The following is a 25,790-nucleotide window of genomic DNA, read 5'->3' as shown; positions in this document are numbered from 1 at the left end:
AGGACAGTTTGAAGAGGTGTGATCAGACTCAGTCAGGATGGGGGAGTCATCACAGAGACCTTTTCCTGCTGGGCTCTCTCTTTGATCCTGTAAAAGCCCAGCTGGAACTGCATGAGGATGCCCTGCACCATTATTGTCCCAGACTTGTACACTTTGACAGAGGTTGTTTGCATACAGTAGGTGCAAGTCCCAACAACAGTTATGTAAAACTCAATGACTGAAGTTAAGATTCTAAGTTACCACTCTGGGCCAATACCCTCTCTCTTGACATAGGGGTCGTGTGCTCTTATAGCACTGTGGCATGCCAGGGGATGGTCCGTGTGGAACATTAAGTTGCTTACGTTCTCCTTGCAGCAGTCAGCAAATAGTGTCTCTGGATTGTCCTTGAGGAACTTCTTTTATTTCCCTTATTCCTTGCAGTGTTATTTTTAATATCCATGGGGTATTGTATTGTAATGACGTCTGGACAGGGATAAGCCACTTGGGGTTCAAAGGCCTCTGCATTTGTTTTGGGGGGGGGCTGTGAAACTCTCCTGACATTGTTTTGGCTCAAGAGTTTTCACACGGTTCTGTCCTAGCAACTTGGTACTGTAGCGTAGTATACATTTATTTAGCTTTATATAACAAAATTACCTAAGGATTATTCTGTTACTTTTTGGCTTCAGAAGTAGCATCAGACTGAAAATGTCTCACTCAATTTTATGTTGGATGGTATCTCTAGGTTCTGCATGTTTCTTCTGCAGGTTTTGGTTTGTTAAACGTTTTGTCTTGATAGTTGTTGGTAGTAATAGTCCATTCCGGTAATTGTGTCCAAAACTAAGGTTTTAGGTATGGAAGTTTGATTTGAATTTTAATGTTGAGGTTAGTATCCTGTATAAGTCCTTGTGAAAAAATTCTAGTTGATCGACATTTATCCAACTCTAATTCTATTTTCTTTTGCAGAAGAACTCAGGAGTCTCTCGCTCTCTCTCGCTCTCTCGCTCTCATTATGTCACAGTAATGTAGTGTGACAAGTTAATCCAATCACTCCTCTCTCACTCTGGCATGCCTTATCCTCTACCACCCGGTCTCTCTCGCTCATTTTCTTAATCACTCCATCCCTGCCTGTGCAGCAACCAGACCCCCATCCCAAAGGTAAGGCTTGTACTGTCTCTGTTCAGGAGAAAAGAGACAATACACTTTATTTAGTGTGCTGCTGGTACCTGCATAGGTTATACAGTACAGTCAGAAAAAAAGGTTCTTCAGCTGCCCCCACGGGATAATCCTTTTGGGTTCCATATAGAACCCTCTGTGGAAAGTGTTCTACATACAACCCGAAGGGTTCTACCTGGAACAGAAAAGATGTATCCTATGGGGTCAACCGAAGTACCCTTTAAGGTTCAGGATAAAACACATTCATAGAGGTTGCTTTGGTTTACTTCCTGGCTGTGTCTGTAAAGAACTTTAAACGGTCTCTTTTTTTATTTGTTCACTCTTAGAAAAACCAAACAGGGTTATTCGGCGGTCCCCATTGGAGAACCCTTTGAATGACCCCTTTTAGTTGAAGGTAGAACCCGTTTGGGTTCCATGTGGAGCCCTTTCCACAGAGAGTTCTACAGGGAACCGAAAGAGTTCTACCTGCAACCAAAAAGGGTTCTACTTGGAACCAAAAAGGGTTATCCTATGGGGACAGCCACAGAACCCTTTTGGAACCCTTTTTTCTAAGAGTGTTCTGATGAAACATGTGTTATGTTGACTTCCTGGTTATGATGATGATACAATCTAAAACGTTGTGAAGAGCTTGTTTCACTGTTTCAAAAGACAGGCGTTTAGGTCTGATTCTGTTTGTAGTGATGCTGGAGTGATGCTAAAAGCTGCCATCAAGGCAAAGAGTGGAATCTCAAACATAAAATATATTTGGATTTAACTTTTTTGGTTACTACATGATGCCATATGTGTTATTTCCTAGTTTTGATGTCTTCACTATCATTCTACAATGTAGAACATAGTAAAAAAATAAAGAAAAACCCTTGAATGGGAAGGTGTGTCCAAACTTGTCTGGATACTGCATGTTAAAATAAAAAAGTGTGTACAATATTTGAGTTTTAAGAAAAGTCAAATGCAAATCTAGCTGTAATGCACACAGTGATGTGCTCTCTTCTTAAAATTCCACATGCAGTTTTAAATCTGGATTAAACAAAAAATGTACTGAAAGAGAAACATTGGTTGATCAGAATAACTATTAGGGGTTGGCTATATGACAAAGTGCTGTGTTATGTCTTTGTTACGTGGATGATAGAGGAAGTTGCTTTACTTTACTAAATCTTTTCCAGCTGGTGCTTCAGTGATGCATCATTTTCAGTTTTATTTTCAGAGAGCTTTGACCACCACGTTTGTAATGCAATGTGAATTTTTTACATTTTTATATATGGTAATATGTCAATAATACAGTTTGTATTACATGTATTTTGTATGTATAAATACATGGCAGATTACAGAACTGATTGGAAAACATTTTCTGATTCAGAGTGGGGTTCCCAGTGCCCCCTCATTGTAGCCCTGTAGTTAAGAGAAGACGCATGAAATAGGATTATTTTACCCCAGGATCTTTCTTTCATCTCTTAACTTTACTGTTGTTTTCATGCGAAAGGGGCCGAATGTATCAAGCCTCTCAGAATAGTAGTGCTGATCTACGATTGTTGTATTGAACAACAAAAAAATGATTAGATGGGTTTTCTGGGAGCACAGTCATTTAAGTGTTCTGGAGAGTAAGCCAATGTATTCTCTGTTCCAACTCTTTTCTCTTCAGTGTCAGTGAAGCTGCTGCAAGACCCTGTGACAATGGCTGTAAGTTGATTTAGTAACTATTCAAAAGGTTACAAGCCTGGATGCCAGTCTGTTTATACTTTAGCCAACTAATGAACTATTCTAAAGGCTTTTATAGCTAGAGTGGCAGTCTACTTCTGGCTTAACCAGTGCAACGGTGTTGTATCAAGGTGTTTGGGTTGCCAACAAGAGTTGTTTCCCACTGGAGAGCAGTTGCTTCCCACCGGGCACTTGTGCCAAATGTCTAGAGTGGTAGCTAAAGTGGCCAATTTTGAGAAATAACTTGTAATATTGGTAGTAAACATGGATGTTACCATGATATAGTCTTGGGCTCCCGAGTGGCGCAGTGGTCTAAGGCAATGCATCTCAGTGCTACAGACCCTAGTTCGATTCCAGGCTGTATCACAATCGCCTGTGATTTGGGGGTCCCATAGGGCGGTGCCCAATTGGCCCAGTGTCATTAGAGTTTGGCCGGGGTAATTGGGTAGAGTTTGCGCTGCAAGCCGGCCACACAACACGGGACGCAGTGTCCTTCACCTGGAGCCAATATCAGGCCAGGATAATGGCTAAAGCACGTTTATAGTATTGATTTTCACTGAAAATGTACAACTATGTCTACATTTTTGTAAAAAAACAACAAATGTATCTGATAAAAATGGAATGATTCTGAACACTTTCCCAAGTCCCAACTTCGGCAGGCAAGTTTCAAATTCTCGCTGAAGTTTCAAGCCACAACCATAAACTAGCTAGCTGGGAAGGGCTCATCAGGACGATTGACTGAACTGAATCCATTCCTCTACGCTTGACTCTCAGCTGCGTGACATACGTCATCAATTTGGGCACCAGACGTGTTTGTATATCCTCCCCCTTTTGGGGTACAAATGAACGTCACTGTACGTAGTTCGTTAACTCTGTTGTTGTTGTAAAATATGCAGGATCTGGCATGGGCTCCTCCTAATCTAAGAGGTGGTTTAACAGCCCTCTGTCATACCCTGATCTGTTTCACCTGTCTTTGTTCTTGTCTCCACCCCCACAAGGTGTCTCCCATCTCCCCCCATTATCCCCTGTGTATTTATACCTGTGTTCTCTGTTTGTCTGTTGCCAGTGCGTTTTGTTCGTCAAGCCTACCAGAGATGTTCCCCTTGCTCCTGTTTGTTTCTAGTTCCTGTTTTCTGGGTTTAGACCATTCTGCCCGCCCTGACCCTGAGCCTGCCTGTCGTCCTGTACCTTGTCTCACCACACTTAATTGACCTCTGCCTGACCTGACCCTGAGAGTGCATGCCGTTCTGTTCAACTTCTCCCTCAACCAGGATCCAAGAACATCAGGATGGATGCATTGTCACGCCGCTATAGCCACGCAGCTACACCCTCAGACCCCGAGAACATCCTTCCCATCTCGTGTCTGGCTTTAGCACTCGGGGAATAGGGAAGCAGGTCCGTGAGGTGCAGCGTTCCCAGTCGAACCCCGGGGGGGGGGGGCGGATAACCGAATGTTTGTGCCTGATGCTGTCTGCTCCTCGGGTCCTGGAGTGGGCCCACTCTTCCAGGCTTGCCTGGCACCCGGGCTCCCATCGGACCCTGGCCTTTGTCTGACAACACTTTTGGTGGCCTACCATGGTCTCGGATGTCCCTGCGTTTGTCACAGCCTGTCTGGTCTGTGCGCAGAACAAGACTCCTCGGCTAGCTCCGGCTGGTCTTCTTCAACCACTGCCAGTCCCTTACCATCCCTAGTGTCACACAACTTCTCTGGACTTTGTCACAGGTCTTCCTCCACCATCTTGACAGTAGTGGACTGGTTTTCCAAAGCCACCCACTTCATTCCTCTCCCCAAACCATCTGCCAAAGAGACGGCCCAGCTCATGGTGCAGAACATCTGCTGGAAATGGTCTCCGACTGGGGTCCTCAGTTCTCGTCCCGGTTCTGGAAGGCCATCTGCACACTCATTGGTTCATCCCTTCCTTGCTCTACCACGGGTCTCTTGCCCTTTGAGCATTCCCTCTTCCAGGAGGAAGAGGTTGGCATAACTTCGGTCCAGATGTTTGTCCGCTGCTGTCGTCGTACCTGGAAGAGATCCCGGTAGAGTGCCTGGTAGGCTCTAGGTATCGACGACAAGTGGACCGCCACCGGACCCCGGCTCCCCAGTATCGTCTCGGGCAGAAGGTATGGCTGTCCACCCGGGATTTGCCCCTTTAGGTGGAGTAAAGCAAATTGTTATTTGCTCTTTGCCCATCTCCAAGGTCATTAGCCCCTCTGCTGTTCATCTTCTGTTGCCCCGTACCATCCGTATACATCCCACTTTTCACGTGTCAAATGTCAAACCCATGTTGTTATGCAGGTGAATGAGGACCCAAAAGCGACTTGGCGAAAACAGAGTCTTTAATCCAGTAAAGTAAAAATACAATCATAAAGCACAATTCCACTCGTAATGACAAGAACAGACTGGAGACTCGATCTTGAACTGCGGGTTGCCTCGGGAAGGCACTTGAACGTAGCAGACTCAGACACCTGCTCACCACGCAGCATCTGAGGGAAACACGACACGACAGGGCGATACACAGACACAGCACGGTGAACAATAGACAAGGATCCGACAGGGCAGGAACGGAAAACAAGGGGAGAAATAGGGACTCTAATCAGGGAAAAAGATATGGAACAGGTGTGGGAAGACTAAATGATTGATTAGGGGAATAGGAACAGCTGGGAGCAGGAACGGAGCGATAGAGAGAAGAGAGAGAGGGAGGAAGAGAGAAAGAGGGGAACGAACCTAAAAAGACCAGCAGGGGGAAAACGAACAGAGGGAAAAGCAAAATGACAAGACAAAATAAGACAAAACATGACAGTACCCCCCCCACTCACCGAGCGCCTCCTGGCGCTCTCGAGGAGGAACACTGGCGGCAACGGAGGAAATCATAGATCACAAACGGTCCAGCACGTCCCGAGAAAGAACCCAACTCCTCTCCTCAGGACCGTAACGAAAAACGATAAAAAGGGAAACTAGGGTACTACTCAAAAAAAAAAAAAAAAATGAGACACGGGTAGAGAACTGAAAGCTTTAGAGCAAACAGGACCAAACAGGCCAGGAGAGTAACAACTAGGGACAGACTGAGACACAGCAAGGGCAGGAACAAGAACAGGAGAGATGCGATGGCAGGGAACAGACTGAGACCCAGCAAGACCAGGAGCAGAAGCAGAAAAAAATTACCAGACTTCTGCGCGCAGTCTGAACACGCAGCCACGAAACGGCGCGTGTCACGCTCCTGAGTAGGCCACCAAAACCGCTGGCGAATAGAAGAAGCAAGCGTACCCCGAACGCCGGGATGGCCAGCTAACTTGGCAGAGTGAGCCCACTGAAGAACAGCCAGACGAGTAGAAACAGGAACGAAAAGAAGGTTACTAGGACAAGCGCGGCGACGCAGTGTGCGTGAGTGCTTGCTTAACCTGTCTCTCAATTCCCCAGACAGTCAACCCGACAACACGCCCAACAGGAAGGATCCCCTCGGGATCGGTAGAAGCCACAGAAGAACTAAAGAGACGGGATAAAGCATGAGGCTTGGTGTTCTTAGTACCCGGGCAATAAGAAATAACGAACTCGAAACGAGCGAAAAACAACGCCCAACGAGCATGACGCGCATTCAGTCGTTTGGCAGAACGGATGTACTCAAGGTTCCTTTGGTCAGTCCAAACGACAAAAGGAACGGTCGCCCCCTCCAACCACTGTCGCCATTTGCCTAGGGCTAAACGGATGGCGAGCAGTTCGCGGTTAGCCACATCATAGTTACGTTCCGACGGTGACAGGCGATGAGAAAAATACGCACAAGGGTGGACCCCATCGTCAGTATTCGAGCGCTGGGACAGAATGGCTCCCACGCCCACCCCCGACGCGTCAACCTCAACAATAAACTGTTTAGTGACGTCAGGTGCAACAAGGATAGGAGCGGATGCAAAACGCTTCTTAAAGAGATCAGAACAACAATCATACGACCGGTGAGGAGGAAGGGAGTTGGTTCTGGACCGACTGAAGACCGTGCACAGACCATGATATTCCTCCGGCACTCCTGTCAAATCACCAGGTTCCTCCTGAGAAGAGGGGACAGAACAAACAGGAGAAATAGCAGACATTAAACACTTCACATGACAAGAAACGTTCCAGGAAAGGATAGAATTACTAGACCAATCAAAAGAAGGATTATGACACACTAGCCAGGGATGACCCAAAACAACAGGTGTAAAAGGTGAACAAAAAATCAAAAAAGAAATGGTCTCACTATGGTTACCAGATACAGTGAGTGTTAAAGGTAGTGTTTCACATAATATACTGGGGAGAGGACTACCATCCAAGGCAAACATGACCGTGGGCTCCCCTAACTGTCTGAGAGGAATGTCATGTTCCCGCGCCCAGGCTTCGTCCATAAAACAGCCCTCTGCCCCAGAGTCTATTAATGCACTGCAGGAAGCTGCCGATCCGGTCCAGCGCAGATGGACCGGTAAGGTAGTACATGTACTTGACGGAGAGGACCGTCTAGTAGCGCTTATCAGTCGCCCTCCGCTTACTGATGAGCTCTGGCCTTTAACTGGACATGAAATGACAAAATGACCAGCGGAACCGCAATAGAGACAGAGGCGGTTGGTGATTCTCCGTTCCCTCTCCTTAGTCGAGATGCGAATACCCCCAGCTGCATGGGCTCAACACCTGAGTCAGTGGGGAAAGACGGTAGTGTCGGAGAGAGGGGAGACACAGTTAACGCGAGCTCTCTTCTATGAGCTCGGTGACGAAGATCTACCCGTCGTTCAATGCGAATAGCGAGTTCAATCAAAGAATCCACGCTGGATGGAACCTCCCGAGAGAGAATCTCATCCTTAACCTTAGCGTGGAGTCCCTCCAGAAAACGAGCGAGCAACGCCTGCTCGTTCCAGTTACTGGAGGCAGCAAGAGTGCGAAACTCTATAGAGTAATCCGTTATGGATCGATTACCTTGACATAGGGAAGACAGGGACCAGGAAGCTTCTTTCCCAAAAACTGAGCGATCAAAAACCCTTATCATCTCCTCTTTAAAGTTCAGATAATTGTTAGTACACTCAGCGCTTGCCTCCCAGATAGCTGTGCCCCACTGCCGAGCCCGACCAGTAAGGAGTGATATGACGTAGGCAATCCGAGCTCTTTCTCTTGAGTATGTGTTGGGTTGGAGAGAGAACACAATATCACACTGGGTGAGAAAGGAGCGGCACTCAGTGGGCTGCCCAGAATAACATGGTGGGTTATTAACCCTAGGTTCCGGAGGCTCGGAAGAACCGGAAGTAGCTGGTGACACGAAACGAAGACTCTGATACTGTCCTGAGAGGTCGGAGACCTGAGCGGCCAGGGTCTCAACGGCATGCCGAGCAGCAGACAATTCCTGCTCGTGTCTGCCGAGCATCGCTCCCTGGAACTCGAGAGTAGAGTAGAGAGAATCCATAGTCGCTGGGTCCATTCTTGGTCGGATCCTTCTGTTATGCAGGTGAATGAGGACCCAAAAGCGACTTGGCGAAAACAGAGTCTTTAATCCAGTAAAGTAAAAATACAATCATAAAGCACAATTCCACTCGTAATGACAAGAACAGACTGGAGACTCGATCTTGAACTGCGGGTTGCCTCGGGAAGGCACTTGAACGTAGCAGACTCAGACACCTGCTCACCACGCAGCATCTGAGGGAAACACGACACGACAGGGCGATACACAGACACAGCACGGTGAACAATAGACAAGGATCCGACAGGGCAGGAACGGAAAACAAGGGGAGAAATAGGGACTCTAATCAGGGAAAAAGATATGGAACAGGTGTGGGAAGACTAAATGATTGATTAGGGGAATAGGAACAGCTGGGAGCAGGAACGGAGCGATAGAGAGAAGAGAGAGAGGGAGGAAGAGAGAAAGAGGGGAACGAACGTAAAAAGACCAGCAGGGGGAAAACGAACAGAGGGAAAAGCAAAATGACAAGACAAAATAAGACAAAACATGACACATGTCTCACAGCCCTTTGTCTCCTGACCTCTCTCTGCCCTTGACCTGTCGTTTTGCCTGCCCCCTGTTACTTCACCACTGTCTGCATCTGGGTCTTCCCTAAAACATGATACCTTCCCTGTAATCATGTGAGGCAGATTAAACTCTAAATTCACTCACTGGTCTGGATTATTTGTAGTCTGTCCCTAGGATGTAGTGCAGGGGGATTTGTGTGTATGTGTTTGTGTCTTCGCTTGAATGTTTGTTTGTATCTGCTGATGTGAATTTCTCAAATGTTTTTGTCTGCACCTGCAGTTTGTCCGTAGACATTGAGATTCACCCTGTATTGACATGAATTGAAAAAGAACTGAGCCCAAACACTCTCTTACAGGGTGAGGTTTCCCATTCCAATTACCTTTCCATGAATTAAGTAAAGGAATGAAGCATTTTTTAAGTATTCAAATATGGCCACCAAAAGACAACAGCAAAGATTCAATAATGTTACTTTCACCGATTTTTAAATCATGTTGGATCAATGATTACACATGGAAGGGAGGTAATAAGGACGGAGGAAAGGAATGAAGGAATTCAAACAGGTTCTTCTATCAGTGAAACCCAGATTGTGTCCATCTGTCTAGACCGGAACGTTCCGTATGGTGTCGGAGGAGGAGCAGGCCATGAGGTCCAAGCTGGAGCATCTGACTGTGAAGGACCACGGGCCTGTGTTTGGACCCTGTCCCAAACTGCCTGTACACACAATACAGAAGGTACTAACTATAACACCTTAAATCCTTGTTGTTTATGACATTTTAAATCCTTATAAAATATGTATTATAAGAAATTATGTATTGCCAGTTTTTATTAGGTGCACCCATCTAATACCGGGTCGGACACCCCTTTGCCTCCAGAACAGTCTGAATTCTTTGGGGAATGGAGACGCTGCTCAATTGGTATCAAGGGATCTAATGTGTGCCAGGAAACATTTCCCACGCCATTACACCACTGGCACCACTCTGTACCATTGAAACTAGGCAGGATGGGGCCATAAACTCATGCTGCAAAAGCCAAATCCTGACTCTGCCATGATGCTACAGAAACCAGGATTTGTCGGACCAGGCGATGTTTTTCCACTCCTCAATTGTCCAGTGTTGGTCATCTCATGCCCACTAAAGCCGTTTCTTCTTGTTTTTAGCTGAAAGGAGTAGAAGCCGGTGTGGTTGCATGTTGCAATAGCCCATCTGTGACAAGGACCGATGAGTTGTGCGTTCCGAGATGTCATTGTACACACCACTGTTATACTACACCCTTATTTGCCTGATTGTGGCCCGCCTCTTAGCTTGCAAGATTCTTGCCATTCTCCTTCGACCTGTCGCATCAATGAGCTGTTTTCACCTACAGGACTCCTGCTGACTGGATATTTTTTGTTTGTCGCACTAGTCTTCTTAAACCATAGACACTGTCATGTGTGAAAAGCCCAGGAGGCTGGCCATTTCTGAGATACTGGAACCAGCGTGCCTGGCACTGACAAATATACCACTCTCAAAGTCGCTGCCTGCTTTATATAGCAAGCCACGGCCACATGACTCAGTCTGTAGGAGTGAACCATTTTCACAAATTGAGGTTGCTTTCACACTTTCACTCCATTTCAGACATTTTTTGTGAACTCAGTGCAGTTCTCTTAATTTTTTGTGCAGTGTGAATTTTGCAAAGTAACTTAGATCTCTCAAAAGAGCCCACGAAGCGAATAAAAGAGGTGGTCTGAGTTGGTTTGCTTGAATTCGGCAGTCTGGTTCCCTTTTTTCGGGCACAAAGCTCTCTGGGTTCACTTGACAAAAGAGAGTAGATGATGAGCAGGTTCACAAAAAAAAGTACTTTTTTAAAAGTATTGGTTAGTGATTGTCAAGGATGCACAGAAATTACTGACACAATTTTCAGATTATTTGTTTGCAATATGTGATCTAAAGGCTAAGAGCTTCATAAGCTGTTTATTCAATTGTAGGCTTTCAGTAGTGTGAGAAAATCACAACATAGGGTACAAAATCAATCTTAGCTCTTAAAGGAGCAGTAGCCTACATTGGGTGTACAATTTGTAATTACATTATTATTAAATCTGCAGTTATTCTTCTGCTGTTTATTCTGTTATCAATAATATTTACATGTTAATATTACCTTGTGATTATAATTATTATGTTTAATCTTTTAACTAAATGCAATCTATTAGCTTCCAAAATGAAAGTAGGTATATATAGCTGTCCGATAACACGGAATCGCTTGTCCTTAACTTCGTAAAAACCCAGAGAGCATTAAGTGAATGTTGGAAAAAGATCTTGGTTCCTTTCTTAACATAGCAACATGAATGTAAAGAGGACTCAGACCACAAAATGGGTGAAGTGAGCTTTCAAGAGAGTCCTCATTCAATGGAGAGGGCAGTGTGAAAACAAAGAGAAATGAGTTCTTTAGCTTTTTTTTACCCCAGAGTTCACTTTAAAGAGGACTGAGATCGGTTCTTTTAAAGAGGACGATATGTGAAAACACCCTGAGTTACAGCAAGAGTCGCGTCTATTCCTTCCAAATGAGATTCACTCATGTCTCTTCCAGGCGAAGGATGAACTCAATGAGACGGAGGAAAGGCGAGTGTCATCTCTGAAGGAGCTTAGGGCCATGATGAAAGAAAAGGCGGGAGATGGGGATGACCTGGCTAAGACGGTGCAGGAGCGCTTCGGGGACAAACCCGACTCCCTGCTGCTCCGCTTCATCAGAGCCCGCAAGTTTGACGTTGCCAGAGCCCATGAGCTCCTGAAGGGTGAGTGGGAGAGGCTATAGTAAGAGTAGAGTTGCAAAAATATCAGTAACTTTCACAAAATTCTCAAGTTTTCCATTAATACTGGACGATATTCTGCTGATTTCTTCCTGATTCTGGAATCTTCCAATCGGGATTTCTGGAAAAACTGCGTAAGAGGTAGAGAGGTTGCGTACTCTGTGTACACTCTCAGAAAAAAGGGTTCCAAAAGGGTTATTTGGCTGTCCCCATAGGAAAACCTTTTTTGGATCCACGTAGAACCCTTTTGGGTTCCATGTAGAACCCTCTGTGGAAAGAGTGCTACCTGGAACCAAAAATGGTTCTTCAAAGGGTTCTCCTATGGGAACAGCCCGAAGAACCCTTTTAGGTTCTGGATAGCTCCTATATTTCTAAGGGATACTGCATGATGCTCCTTTTCTCATTGGCCGGAAAGATCAGACTAGCTAAATCCATCCATCAGGAGTGAATTGGCCAATTGGGCTGGTCCATTTTCAGCCCAGTGGGCCTGTCTGACTTGATCATTATTTGGCAAATAATGGAGGCGTCAAGCACAAAAATTGTCTGGTGTGGGGGCTTCAAAGGAAAAAAATGCCATCCATCCACCCACCCACATCTATCTGTGAATCTCTCCCTCCCACCATCCATCCACTCACTTTACCAACCCATCCATCCATTAATTCAAGGTGTGGTAAATTATCAGTCAATGAATCAAAGAATTGTAGATAAGAATATTGGGAAGACATCATATGAAGTGTTGTCATCATCTTCATCCATCCTGTCTGAATGCCCCTGTTCAGATGAACATCTCTCTGTCCCACACCGCATACTGTACCTCTGGTCTCCCATGCTTCCTCTGCCATAAACATTGTGCAAAAGATTGAGTAATTTAGGGCCAAATATATATTTTTTGCACTGTTTTGAGTCTCTGAATCCTGTTCATCACTAGGACAGAGAGAAGGCTGTTAATTAATTGTAGACTTAGTTGTTTTCAAAGTCCCCCGGACAAAGGAGCTTTTTTATACACAAATAGGGCAGAAAGTCTGTTAAGCCGATACGCATCCAGTGTTCTGCTGGGAACAGAGACAGGCTGTGCTTTCATCCCTCTTCCTCTCTTTCACGCACACACACAGACGTGTACACACACACACACCTGGCTATAAACATGCTACGGAGAGACATGCAAATAAACATGTCTCTTACAGTGGACTGGGTTAAGGTAGTGATATAGTTGTAACTTTTGTTGCATTATACTATGATTATGTAACATACACATTCTTTCCTTGTGGGTTCAATGTGAAAGTGGAATGCACTTGTTTCTGGGGTTAATTGGTGGTCCAGTATAAAGGGATTGGCGAGGCACACACACACCATGAGGTTAATTGGTTCTGCAGTATGAAGGGGCTAGGGCAGGAGAGAAGCGGAGAAACACTGGTGTTATTGTCTTTGCTCACCATGTGAAAGCACAGCGACAAATGTTTACAATTGCAATCTGTCCTAAATACTAGTGGTGGAGCGTACTCAGCTTTTAGTTGAGTCAAATCCATCAGCGAGGGTCGAACTCTGTATACAGAGCCCACAGCGCACTCGCCCTCCATGGACTTTACACGTTTAGATGTAAAGGTGCCTGAAAGAATCTTTTGGGTTGCCACACCGGCGGAACCTTTCTAGTTCAAAAAAGTTCCTTGAGGAAGCACTCTGAAAAAGGTCTTTGAGGAACCCCTGTGTAAAGGTTCAAACCTGAACATTTTTGTGATGGGAGGGGTTACATTTTGAACCTTTTTAATAATATATTATAGAGGTGGCAGCCGAGGCTTTTACTGTCAATTCAAAGGGCACACCTTCGATATAAAGTTTGATATTTTTTGTTTTATATTTATTAATTTTTATGAAAATTAAAACATGTCCGTTTGTAACTTTTCACAAGATTGGAGTAATAACATGTTCAGTTAGTTAAGACGTTGGCTTAGGTTGTGCCATTCGATTTCGAGAAAATGAACAACTAAGAAATAATGTTTGACTTTTTTCTCTGACTTCTCAAACCCCAAACCCCAAACCCCGCCCTGGTCTGTTTTGCAAGCGTTCCCATAAGTTGAGCGATGTTGTGCCTCTGGGTTTAGAAAGTCTGTGATAATACAGTTCATGCGAAAATATTTGGATATGGTAAGAGGCCGACATTTGAATTTAAAAAATATACTATTTGTATAGAAATGCAAATATTGTGATTTTAGAGACACAAAGTACCAATAGCCTATGATTAAAGGGACTGCATGGGAACCTATTATTGGGCTCTCACCGTCATGTCACATGCAAAATGATCAGCTTTCTTATTAGCCTATTTCGATCACAATAGTTACATGGCAGAGAGTAACAATTCCAGACAGAATAAACTTTAGTTTGTTGGCAAACTCCAAGATCCTATGATAGCTGCCTATATGGTTTGTGCGGTTTTCCGAGACATTATAGTTTGACAGGTGCTGTTTGCAGTTAGAGCAAGAAAACAATTAAAAAATATATAAATTGATTCTTAAAATCAAGTACTCCGCACATATTTTACATGAATGGACTACATCAAACTTTTTGGAAATAGCAAGTTTACTTTCTCACCTATGACTGCATCTCAAGTGCAAGTGCGCTGTTCAGCAACTCACGTCAGCAGGATGGGCTGCCTTTTCATTAGGAGGGAGGTCAATTTAAATATTACATTGACACCTATACATTTGACAGCCAAGCACAAGATATCAGTGTAGCCTTTTATCATCTAGACATGATGTTGAAATATCTTCATGCCTAGAATAAAAACCTCCAGGTTTCCATCATAAGACTCAATTAAATGAAAGAAAAATGAATGCCTTTTCGAAACATCTTTGCTTTCTTTGTTAAATCTTACAAGAAGCTGCTTTAAAAATCATGCAGACAATAGCAGATGGGCAACATCCATTTAGGGATATTGACTAATTGTCCTGCTGATGGCCAATCAGGTGTCAAGTCTTCAGATTGATTATAATGAATCTTTCCTCGATGGAGTCGGTGTGCTGCTGACAAGTTCGAGGGGATCGGCCAGAACAAACCACAGTGTCTTGCTAAAGGCAATTCCTATTCAACATATGCTGTTTGAGTCTACTTTTCAAAGAAAATTGTAGGACTAGTTGTATTATTGACAATTAGATTCTAGAGCAAATTGAAAGAAAATGAATTATTAAAGTTAAACACTTTTCTTTCGGTTTCTTAGTTTTTTCTAGGCTATTGAATACGTGCACGTCTTTATTTATTAATAAATATATTAGTAGGTTTACAGATTTTACATTTTTCAAGTAATCCACCCAACCCTGTTTTATTCTGTCTACAGGGAAGGAAACGGGAAGGAGTGCATGCAGCTCAAATTATGTTTTTTGACAAAGAAATACACTGAGTAAAGCAAACATAAGGAACACATACCTAATGTTGAGTAGCACCCCCTTTTGCCCTCAGAACAGCCTCAAGTTGTCTGGATGTCCTTTGGATGATGGACCACTCTTGCCACACGGGAAACTGTTGAGCATGAAAAACCCAGCAGCATTGCAGTTGACACAAACCAGTGCACCTGGCCCCTACTGCCGTTAAAAAGCACTTAAATATTTTGTCTTGCCCATTCACCCTCTGAATGGCACACATATACAATCCTTGTCTTAATTGTCTCAAGGCTTAAAAATCCTTCTTTAACCTGTCTCCTCCCGTTCATCTACACTGATCGAAGTGTATTTAACAAGTGACATCAATAAGGGACGATATGACATGGAAAAAGCAGGTGTTCTTAATGTTTTGTATACACAGTGTAGTATAGAATCTTTTCAGACAGGTTGAAACAGCCAAGTAGGGGTGTCAGCCTTATGAACTGTACTGAATGAAGGGACTCAACTGAATGTGCGGGTGTTAGGAGTAGTTAAATCATTGACCCCATTTTGCTGGGATTTTCAGTCAGGTTAATGTATTCACTAAGGTTAATGTATGAACTCTTTAGGATTGACCTCATTGGTCGTAGCCTGAGTGCCAGTCTGTTTGTATACAATGTAAGTCAACTTTGTGTTGCCTAATTCCTCTGTCACTCATTATCATGGCAATGTTGGCTTCAAACTGGCTTCAAACTGGCTTCAAACTGACACCAATGGAGTAGGCAAGAGCCCAAACAGATCTGGGAACCGGCTACATTGGTGTTGTTCGGGCAATGTTAATATGTGCTCTTCAAGAGGAACCTCATTGATTTCATATTTGTGGCTGTTTCTGCACAGGTTATGTGCGCTTTAGGAGGGACTACCCTGAGCTGTTTGAGAACCTAACCCCCGAGGCAGTCCGCAGCACCATTGAGGCAGGCTACCCTGTGGTCCTTCCCAGCAGGGACAAGTACGGCCGTGTAGTGCTCCTCTTCAACATCGAAAACTGGGATCTGGAGGAGGTCACCTTCGATGAGGTAGAGTATACAATCTACTGCTGCAAAATTTCAGAAACTTTCATTTTTTTGTTTTTATTTTAGAAATCCCAATTGGAGGGAATCCTCCAACTAGAATTTCTGAAAATCCTGAGAACTTTAGGAAAGTTTGCTGAATTTTGTAATCTTCATCCAAACCCAAAGAGCAGACTGGTTCTGTATGTTCTGTGTAGCCAATGTTGTCCTCAAGTCCCCACCACCATCGAGGTGGGCTACCCAGGGACTATACAAACAGGCTGTCACTCAGACTACCACCAATGAGGCCAATCCTAAAGAGTTCATACTTTGGGCCTGAGAGAGGTGTTAAAGAAGATCTGGACTACCAGGAAAGCTTACCTCTCAAACTGAAAGCCAAAAGCAATAAGCTACTTAATTTACCACACTGCATTTTCTCTTAGGACAAACATCAAATCAAATTCTATTCATCGCATACACATTTCTTAGCAGATGTTATTGCAGGTGTAGCGAAATGCTTGTGTTCCTAGCTCCAACAGTGTAGTAGTATCGAACAAATCACAACAATACACACAAATCTAAAAGTAAAATAATGGAATTAAGAAATATATACATATTAGGATGAGCAATGTTGGAGTGGCATTGACTAAAATACAGTAGAATAGAATACAGTATATACATATGAGATGAGTAAAGCAGTATGTAAAAATTATTAAAGTGATTCCATGTATATATGTATTTTTATTTAACTAGGCAAGTCAGTTAAGAACAAATTATTATTTACAATTATGGTGTACCCCGGCCAAATCCGGACGACGCTGGGGCAATTGTGCACCGCCCTATGGGACTCCCAATCACGGCCGGATGTGATACAGCCTGGATTTGAACCATGGATTGCCTCTTGCACTGAGATGCAGTGCCTTAGACTGCTGCGCCACTCGGGAGCCCAAGGGAAGCTTATATGGAAGGAGCCTATAAGATGTAGGGTTTTGCAACTGAGTGGTAAACCAGCTAGTGATGGCTATTTAACTGTCTGATGGCCTTGCGATAGTAGCTCTCGGTCCCAGCTTTGACGCACCTGTACTGACATTGCTTTCTCGATTATAGAAGTTTGAGGGTTCTAGGGGCCAAGCCAAATTTCTTCAGCCTCCTGAGGTTGAACAGGCGCTTTAGCGCTGCCTTCACCACATTGTCTGTGTGGTTGAACCATTTCAGATTGTCAGTGATGTGTACGCTGAGGAACTTGAAGCTTCTCCACTGTGGTCGCATCGATGTGGATAGGGGTGTGCTCCCTCTGCTGTTTCCTGAAGTCCACGATCAGCTCCTTAGTTCTGTTGACGTTGAGGGAGAGGCCCTCACCTCCTCCATGTAGGCTGTATCGTCATTGGTGGTAATCAGGCCTACTACTGTTGTGTCGTCTGTAGACTTGATGATTGAGTTGGTGGTGTGCATGGCCACGCAGTCATGGCTGAACAGGGAGTACAAGAGTGGGCTGAGCACGCACCCTTGTGGGCCTCTGTGTTGAGGATCAGCGAATTGGAGGTGTTGTTTCCTACCTTCACCACCTGGGAATAACTGGGAATAACTACACTGTTTGTTTTGTATTCGACCATATTCGCCGTCACCTTGCCATGGTTAAAAGCACTTTCAGTTTTGCGTGAATGCTGTCATCTATCCATGGTTTTGGGTTTGGGTAGGTTTTAATAGTTACAGTGGGAACAACATCCCCTAAACACTTCCTGATGAACTCAGTCACTGTGGCCGTGTGTACGTCAGTGTTATTCTCAGAGGCTACCTGGAACATATCCCAGTCAGCAAGATCAAAATGATCTTGAAGCATGGATTCCGATTGGTCAGACCAGTGTTGAATAGAACCTAGCATGGGTACTTCCAGTTAGAGTTTCTGGAAATAGGAAGGGAGGAGCAAAATGGAGTAGTAATCTGATTTGCCGAAGGGAGGGCCGGGGAGGGCCTTGTAGGCATTTTGAAAGGGGGAGTAGCAATGGTTGAGTGTTTTACCAGGGCGAGTACTACAGTCATTGTGTTGATATAACTTCAGTAGCATTTTCCTCAAATTTGCTTTGTTAAAATCCCCAGCTACAATAAATGTGGCCTCAGGATCTGTGGTTTTGAGTTTGCAGAAAGTCCAGTGTAGTTCCTTGAGGGCCATCATGGTATCGGCTTGAGGGGGAATATACACGGTTGTCACTATAACCCGAAGATAATTCTCTTGGGAGGTAATACGGTCTGCATTTGATTGAGGTATTCTCGGTCGGTGAACAAAAGGGCTTGAGTTTCTGTACGTTATCACAATCACACCACGAGTGATTAATCATGAAACATACACCACCACCCTTCTTCTTCCCGGAGAGTTCTTTATTCCCGTCTGTGCGCTGTACTGAGAGAGCCATGATTCCGTGAATCAGTATGTTACAGTCCCTGTCTCTCTGAAAGGAGATCTTCGCCCTGAGTTCGTCTACTTTATTGTCCAGAGACTGAACATTAGCAAGTAATAGCGGTGGATGGTGTGCACGCCTCCTGAGTCGGACTAGAAGTCCACTCTGAATGCCTCTTCTCCACCGGCGGGGTCTTGGAGTAGCCTCTGGGATAAGTTGAATTGCCTTGGGGGGTACTACCAAATAATCAAATTCGGGAAAGTCTTATTCCTGATCATCATGCTGTTGAGTTACTGCCGCTCTGATATCCAAAAGTTCTTTCTGCCTGTATGTAATAACACAAAATGTAAGATGTAAGAAATAGATAATAGATCATGTAAGAAATAGATCATGTAAGAAATAAAACACAAAAAAACTAAATACTGCAAAGTTGCTTAGGAGCTAGAAGCAGAGCTGCCCTGTCTGTCGGCACCATATTAGTGACTCATGAGACAATCAGCCTTATGAATTTCTCTCTACTTTCTCCCTTTTCCCCCACTCTCTCTACCCCTCTGTAATAGACCCTGCGAGCATACTGTGTGATCCTGGAGAAGTTGTTGGAGAATGAGGAGACCCAGATCAATGGTTTTGTGCTGATTGAGAACTTTAAGGGTTTCACCATGCAGCATGCCTCTGGCATCAAACCCACTGAGCTCAAGAAGATGGTGGACATGATGCAGGTCAGAGCAGCAACACACACAAATCAACAGACAATATCAGACTTAGAGGCAGCCTCACACAGAAAATTGTTATACCTACAGATGGTTAGTTCTGGATGCAGTTCAGTAAGGCACAATATAGAAAGACATTTCGCAACGAAAAACGAAAATGGCCAGTTTTTATGGGACAGTTCAAGTGGTAACACTTTACTTGGCGATAACCATGTCATAATATGTCATAACATCAGACATAGCGTCTCATAACCTTTTATAGTATGGTAATAACACTGTCATTACACATATGTTTAGACCTTTTGTGACATATGACACCCACATAAGAGTGTAAAAATCCACTAAATCTACCACGGTAGTTATTTTATGGCTCGTTATGACACTTGCATAACAAACCCACAAAACCTACCACACGAGGCAACACTTTCCATTACACCATAGCCTATGTGTCAAAAGTATGTTTTTTTGTTGATGACCATATTAAATTATTGTAAATGCGCACACATGGACGTCAGACATGAACCTACCCCAATGCTCTGTTGCTGCCATAAAGTGTATTTTCTACTAGTTATTAAAAATGTGATGAAAAAAACATGACTGTAAAGAACTTATTACAACTACAACAAAGGATTTAAGAAACAAACGTTTAAACAAAAGGAAACTTCTTGGTAGGGATAAAAACCTATTTGAATAAATGTGGGTTTTGACATTCTTATGTAGGTGTCATAACCATACATAAAATAATGCAATATATATGTCACAACATGTGTAAATATATGGGTCATGACAGTGTTATCACCATATGACAGGTTTTGACAAGTTACGTTAGCTATTATGACATGTTATGACACTGGGTGTCAAGTAAAGTGTTACCGTTCGAGTAGTGCCTATCTGTTTCAGTACATTAAAACAATTATAATAATGAATGCCTACTGAACAAGGCAAAGCCACTGGTCTGATTAGGGCCATCACTAGCATTCGTCCATTCTAACATTACCATCTAGAAACTACTCAGATCTGATCAGACCAGACAGTCCAAACAAAACAGAAAGATCAATGTGCAGTATGTGATCAGCCTAGCTGTCCCACTTCCCACTAACAGAAAATGAAGACCACTCAGTATGATCCCCGATACTATTTGTATTATGTGCTTTAGGATCCTTATTGGAATGTCTCTTTAGATGTGCTAAATGTGCATGTTGCCTACGTGAGTCTGACCCAGCCTGTGTTGGTCTCTGTTGTGTGCACTGCAGGACTCGTTCCCGGCCCGTTTCAAGGCAATCCATGTGACCCACCAGCCCTGGTACTTCACCACCACTTACAACGTGGTCAAACCATTCATGAAGAGCAAGCTGCTGGAGAGGGTAAGGAGGAGGAAGAGGTGGGAGAGGTGGAGGGTATAAATAGAGGTGCAAGGGGATGGTGGAAGAGGATGAGATGGAGGAAAAGGAGAATGGCAAAAGGGTAAAAGGAGGGACCCATGTGCCAGTCTGTTTTTATTTTTTTATTTTAGCAAACACTCTTATCCAGAGCGACTTACAGGAGCAATTAGGGTTATGCTTTGCTAAAGAGCACATCAACATATTTTTCACCTTGTTGGCTCGAGGATTCAAACCAGCAACCTTTCAGTTACTGGCTCAATGCTATTAACCGCTAGGCTACCTGTTTCTCTTTCAGCCTCATCCATTTTCTTGTTTGGCAAGGTTTGTGCACTGTAGCTTAGATACCACAAGATGTCAGCATTAGGCAACATAATCAATGTATTTGGCGTAATAGTTTTTCTGTAGTTCCATACAAAATAATAATAATAATAAAAACAACAATGAAATAATAATAATTAAAAAACATTGTCAGCAACAACAAAAAATACATTCTGCTACAAATATTAATACAACTAATAAAACAAAGTGTATATGTAATACAGCCATACATATTACATGGTGATGTTTCTAATAGTTAAAAACTGTTTTTTTTCTCAAAATTTGAAAAAGGGCTTCCTTAAATTCACTGTGTGATTTAATGCCCTGATTTCTATAGGTAAATTATTCCAGTCAGTTGGGCCTTTGTATCTGAAAGATCTTACTCCAATCTCATGATGTACCTGTGGAATTGCTGCTGTTGTCAAAAGAAGTAGTGTGAGTCATGTATACTTACATTTCCCTGTATATAGTAAGGAAAACCTAAGTTGATACATTTAAAAATAAATTGGTACCAATCAGTGGCGGCCGCTAATTGGATGAATACCAGTTGCACGAGGTGGTTGGAGTTGTCAACAAAGCAGCATGGGAAAATGAATCCAAGTTTTCTAACTACCGGTAGTTTCTTTGAGAATATATATAAAGTTATTTGTGCATTTGAACAACAGCATAAATACAGCTATTTAACTTTTGTATGCAAAAAAAACTGAATGATCACTGCTGCACATGCTGCCACTGTTTTGAACAGATTAAATTAGATTATTTAGAACGAGCTGCCAGCTGATGTCACGAACCCACGAGTTCACCAGGGAGAACGCAACGAGCCTGCAAAAGTGAAAACCCATTATCTAAGTGGGGATAACAAGCTAACATGTCACAAAGGATGATGCTCTAATAAGTTATTAACTTTAATTCTGAAATAACTTCATATTTCCAAGTTAGTCAGATATTAGTTTAGGAAGACTTGAAATTGTCATGGGAGCTACCTAGCTAGCAAGCAACTAGCTATAGCTGCTATAGCTGTTAAACATAGCTAGCCTTTTATCAAAGGTAGATAACTACTTAGACCAAAAAATCTTCACAATGTTTCTCAAAATTACTGTAGCTGGCTAATTTAATTTGATCATTATTTGTGATACACAAGGTATTTTGTTGTTTTAGGCCACACGTCGCCCTTTCACCTACAATAGAACCTGATGAACAACATGGGGGGAAACAATAAAATTGTCCATGCTTTTTTGTCCTACTAGATCCACGATGAGAAGGTTCTAGCTAGTGTATTCCTCTGTCCTTCAACTCTTGTTCGATTATAGTTGTGTGGTTTATTAGGTGCACATGCTCCCATGACTGTTATGATAATTTATTTACAATTAACTTTTTGCTTTAGGACCATCTGTACCTAATAGAGCAGATCTAGTCTCACTTGTAGAAGTAAGCCGCATGGCACAAGCAACTCATTGGGAGACTAGAGCAGACCCAGAAGTTCTGGCTGAATTGATACATATTTGAATGCCGCAGGACGGTCCATTTACTTTGTGCTGTTCAAATTTATGCTATGAAATCCTGCCATGTCATTGAGGCAATGTTTCACACGGCCTCTGCATGCAGCTGCTGCTGGCAGCAACTGAGGGGCAGAGTAACTGAACTGCTTGTTTTTAACAAAATATATTTGAAACAGGAAAATGTACACATTTACCGCACTTCTATGAGCATTTAAAACATAATCCATGAAAATATATATATGTATATGTATATATATATATATATATATACTGTGTATACATACATGTATATACATATACACACACACACTACCGGTCAAAAGTTTTAGAATACCTACTCATTCAAGGGTTTTTATTTATTTATTTTTACTATTTTCTACATTTTAGAATAATAGTGACGACATCAAAACTATGAAACTACTATGAAATATTTAGATTTGTTTAACACCAAGAAAGTGTGAAACAATCTAAATATATTTTAGATTTGAGTTTCTTCAAAAAGCCACCCTTTGCCTTGATGACAGCTTTGCACACTCTTGGTGTTTTCCAACAGTCTTGAAGGAGTTCCCACATATGCTGAGCACTTGTTGGCTGCTTTTCCTTCACTCTGCGGTCCGACTCATCCCAAAACATCTCACTTTGGTTGAGGTCGGTGGATTGTGAAGGCCAGGTCATCTGATGCAGAATTCCATCACTCTCCTTCATGGTCAAATAGCCATTACACAGCCTGGAGGTGTGTTGGGTCATTGTCATGTTGAAAAAATAATTATAGTCCCTTTAAGCCCAAACCAGATGGGATGGCATATCGCTGCAGAGTGCTGTGGTAGCCATGCTGGTTAAGTGTGCCTTGAATTCTAAATAAATCACAGACAGTGTCACCAGCAAAGCGCCTCTACACCATACACCATAACATGCTTTATGGTAGGAAATACACATGCGGAGATGACCCGTTCACCCACACCGCGTCTCACAAAGACACGGCGGTTGGAACCAGAAATATCCAATTTGGACTCCAGACCAAAGGACACATTTCCACCTGTCTAATGTCCGTGTTCCTTGGCCCAAGCAAGTATATTTTCTCATTGGTGCCCTTTATTAGTGGTTTCTTTGCAGCAATTCGACCATGAAGGCCTGTTTCATACAGTCTCCTCTGAACAGTTGATGTTGACATGTCTGTTTCTTGAAGCATTTATTTGGGCTGCAATGATTGAGGGCATTGTGATGGCCACTCCAATACCTTGACTTTGTTGTCCTTAAGCCATTTTGCCACAACTTTGGAAGTATGCTTGGGGTCATTGTCCATTTGGAAGACCCATTTGCAAACAAGCTTTAACTTCCTGACTGATGTCTTGATGTTGCTTCAATATATCCACATAATTTTCCTACCTCATGATGCCATCTATTTAGTGAAGTGCACCAGTCCCTCCTGCAGCAAGGCACCCCCACAACATGATTCTGCCAACCCCCACAACATGATTCTGCCACCCCTGTGCTTCCCGGTTGGGGTGGTGTTCCTCGGCTTGCAAGCATCCCCCTTTTCCCTCCAAACATAACAATGGCCATTATGGCCAAAGAGACCCTTGATGAAAACCTGCTCCAGATTACTCAGGACCTCAGACTGGGGCCAAGGTTCATCTTCCAACAGGACAATGACCCTAAGCACACTGCCAAAGCAACGCAGGATTGGCTTCGGGACAAGTCTCTGAATGTTCTTGAGTGGCCCAGCCAGAGCCTGGAATTGAACCCGATCGAACATCTCTGGAGAGCCCTGAAAATAGCTGTGCAGCGACGCTCCCCATCCAACCTAAATTTCAGTCTGTACCAGAGCAAAGGATTTATTGAGGAAAATCTTATTAAATTCACTTAAGATTATACATTTATTTGACCAATACATTGAATTAACAGTGGTGATGATATTGTTTATGGAGTCTACTAAATGTAAACAATCATCAATTACTTTTTCTCTTGTAGTTATTTTAATAAATAAACCTTCAATATCGAAAGGAATAATCTCAGGTGAAGTCTTCAAAGAAAGTAATTAATCGAGGATATAGGTTGCTACTGCCTCACCTCAAGTGCACCTATCAATTCTAGATAATATGTAACACTGGATTTTTTACTCAGTGTCTGAAATGTTTGTATTCAACCATGTCTCTGAAATGGTTAATTATGAATGTATTGTGCACCTACCTTTTCCTCTCCTCTAATTTTGGTCTGTGGTGCCTCCTCTTGGCAGGTCTTTGTTCACGGTGATGAGTTGGATGGCTACCTGAATGATTTTGACGCTGACATCCTGCCTGCAGACTTCGACGGGAAAGCCCCCCTCACTGACTGCAAGGCCATCGCTACCAAACTGTTTGGGTCCGAGGACACAGCGCTCTAACACCTTACTGTCACATTATGAAGCAAGGCTGGATCAGTGAGGCAGAATAGGTGGGGGTGAAATGTTGCCTACAAGGGTATTCAGTTCGATCAGCTCTTCAAGTGGGCATCAAGATGAGTGTGTTGGGTTTAGGGGGCTAGTGGTTGATTTGCGACTGGGCAATAGGAACACAAGCAAGAAAGAGTAGGAATGTTGAATAGAGGACATGGACAGTAAAACAATATGAATTGTTTTTTACAGCACAGAAAAGTGTAGCTCCTCCATATACAGAAGTTAACTTTTGAATATGCACAGGAAACAAGACGGTCCCTACTGTATGTAAGAGCACAGAGAATGGCATTTGGTGATGAGATGACCCAACAGCTTATTACTGTAGTCTGAGGTGAATTTGGTGTTCTTTGCCTTAAAGGTTACTTTCACTGTGACTTTACTAGAGGAGCCTATTGCCTAGCCTGAGACTGCTAAAAAAACATATGGGATATATATAGAATTTAGTAATACAAGAATGATAAAATAATATATTTCAGTTAAGCTAGTTGGCTATTAAGAATATGATAGATGGTCTGTGAACAAATCATATAAAAATATGTACATTCCTTAACATAGTGCCATAGTGCTTAACTCCTCTGTTCACATTACATTTTGTGTATTCTGAAGTGTCTATATACTATGGGAACTCCTATGGTGTGCTTAGCTAGGATTGCAGAGAGAGTATAGTAGACGGTTGATGTCAAAAAGTGATTGATTTTCCTGTGTCAGGGTGTTTGACCTTTTAAGGACATCCTGTCCGGATGTTCTCATATTGTTTAGTGTGTGCTTATGTAACTTGATACTGCAGCTGTTTCTTTGAAGTAAAGCACGTTTGAAATAAAAAGTAATGGGCTGGTGATTGATGTGTTTTGTAGTGACCTTGCTGAACTTAAGGAAATGTGTTTGAACATTTGAAACAGTTGGGTAATTTTTGCAGTGAACTTAAGGAACTGCTGTGTAGTGAGCTTGTGACCCCTTGTAGAATGAAAAAGTAATTTCAATGTAGGTCTGCTGATTATAGGTAGGTGTTAGACTTGTCCTGTGAACACTACGAGCAACAAGAAACTTCAGA

The 25,790-nt window shown here is 43.0% G+C and overlaps 1 protein-coding gene across 1 annotated transcript; it reads left to right on the top strand.

The window, feature by feature from the left end:
* Positions 1-1,019: 1,019 nt before the first annotated feature.
* rlbp1a (retinaldehyde binding protein 1a) lies at positions 1,020-25,577 on the top strand. The gene is made up of 8 exons (XM_046348533.1): positions 1,020-1,134; positions 2,789-2,826; positions 9,422-9,550; positions 11,382-11,586; positions 15,849-16,027; positions 18,957-19,115; positions 20,360-20,470; positions 24,542-25,577. The coding sequence occupies exons 2-8, from the start codon at positions 2,821-2,823 to the stop codon at positions 24,686-24,688; spliced, it is 936 nt and encodes a 311-aa protein (XP_046204489.1). The 5' UTR covers positions 1,020-1,134; positions 2,789-2,820; the 3' UTR covers positions 24,689-25,577.
* The last annotated feature ends 213 nt before the right edge of the window (positions 25,578-25,790 follow it).

Source organism: Oncorhynchus gorbuscha, linkage group LG05 (assembly GCF_021184085.1).
Source record: "Oncorhynchus gorbuscha isolate QuinsamMale2020 ecotype Even-year linkage group LG05, OgorEven_v1.0, whole genome shotgun sequence".
Classification (NCBI taxonomy): domain Eukaryota; kingdom Metazoa; phylum Chordata; class Actinopteri; order Salmoniformes; family Salmonidae; genus Oncorhynchus; species Oncorhynchus gorbuscha.
The sequence above is the reverse complement of the archived record's forward strand: the minus strand, read 5'-3'. Positions and strand labels throughout refer to the sequence as shown.

What these genes read in the sequence shown, in the direction of transcription:
- rlbp1a (XM_046348533.1), top strand. An exon ending in AGATGGTGGACATGATGCAG is followed by an intron (nt 19,116 to 20,359) that starts GTCAGAGCAGCA and finishes TGTGCACTGCAG; the next exon opens with GACTCGTTCCCGGCCCGTTT. An exon ending in AGAGCAAGCTGCTGGAGAGG is followed by an intron (nt 20,471 to 24,541) that starts GTAAGGAGGAGG and finishes TCCTCTTGGCAG; the next exon opens with GTCTTTGTTCACGGTGATGA.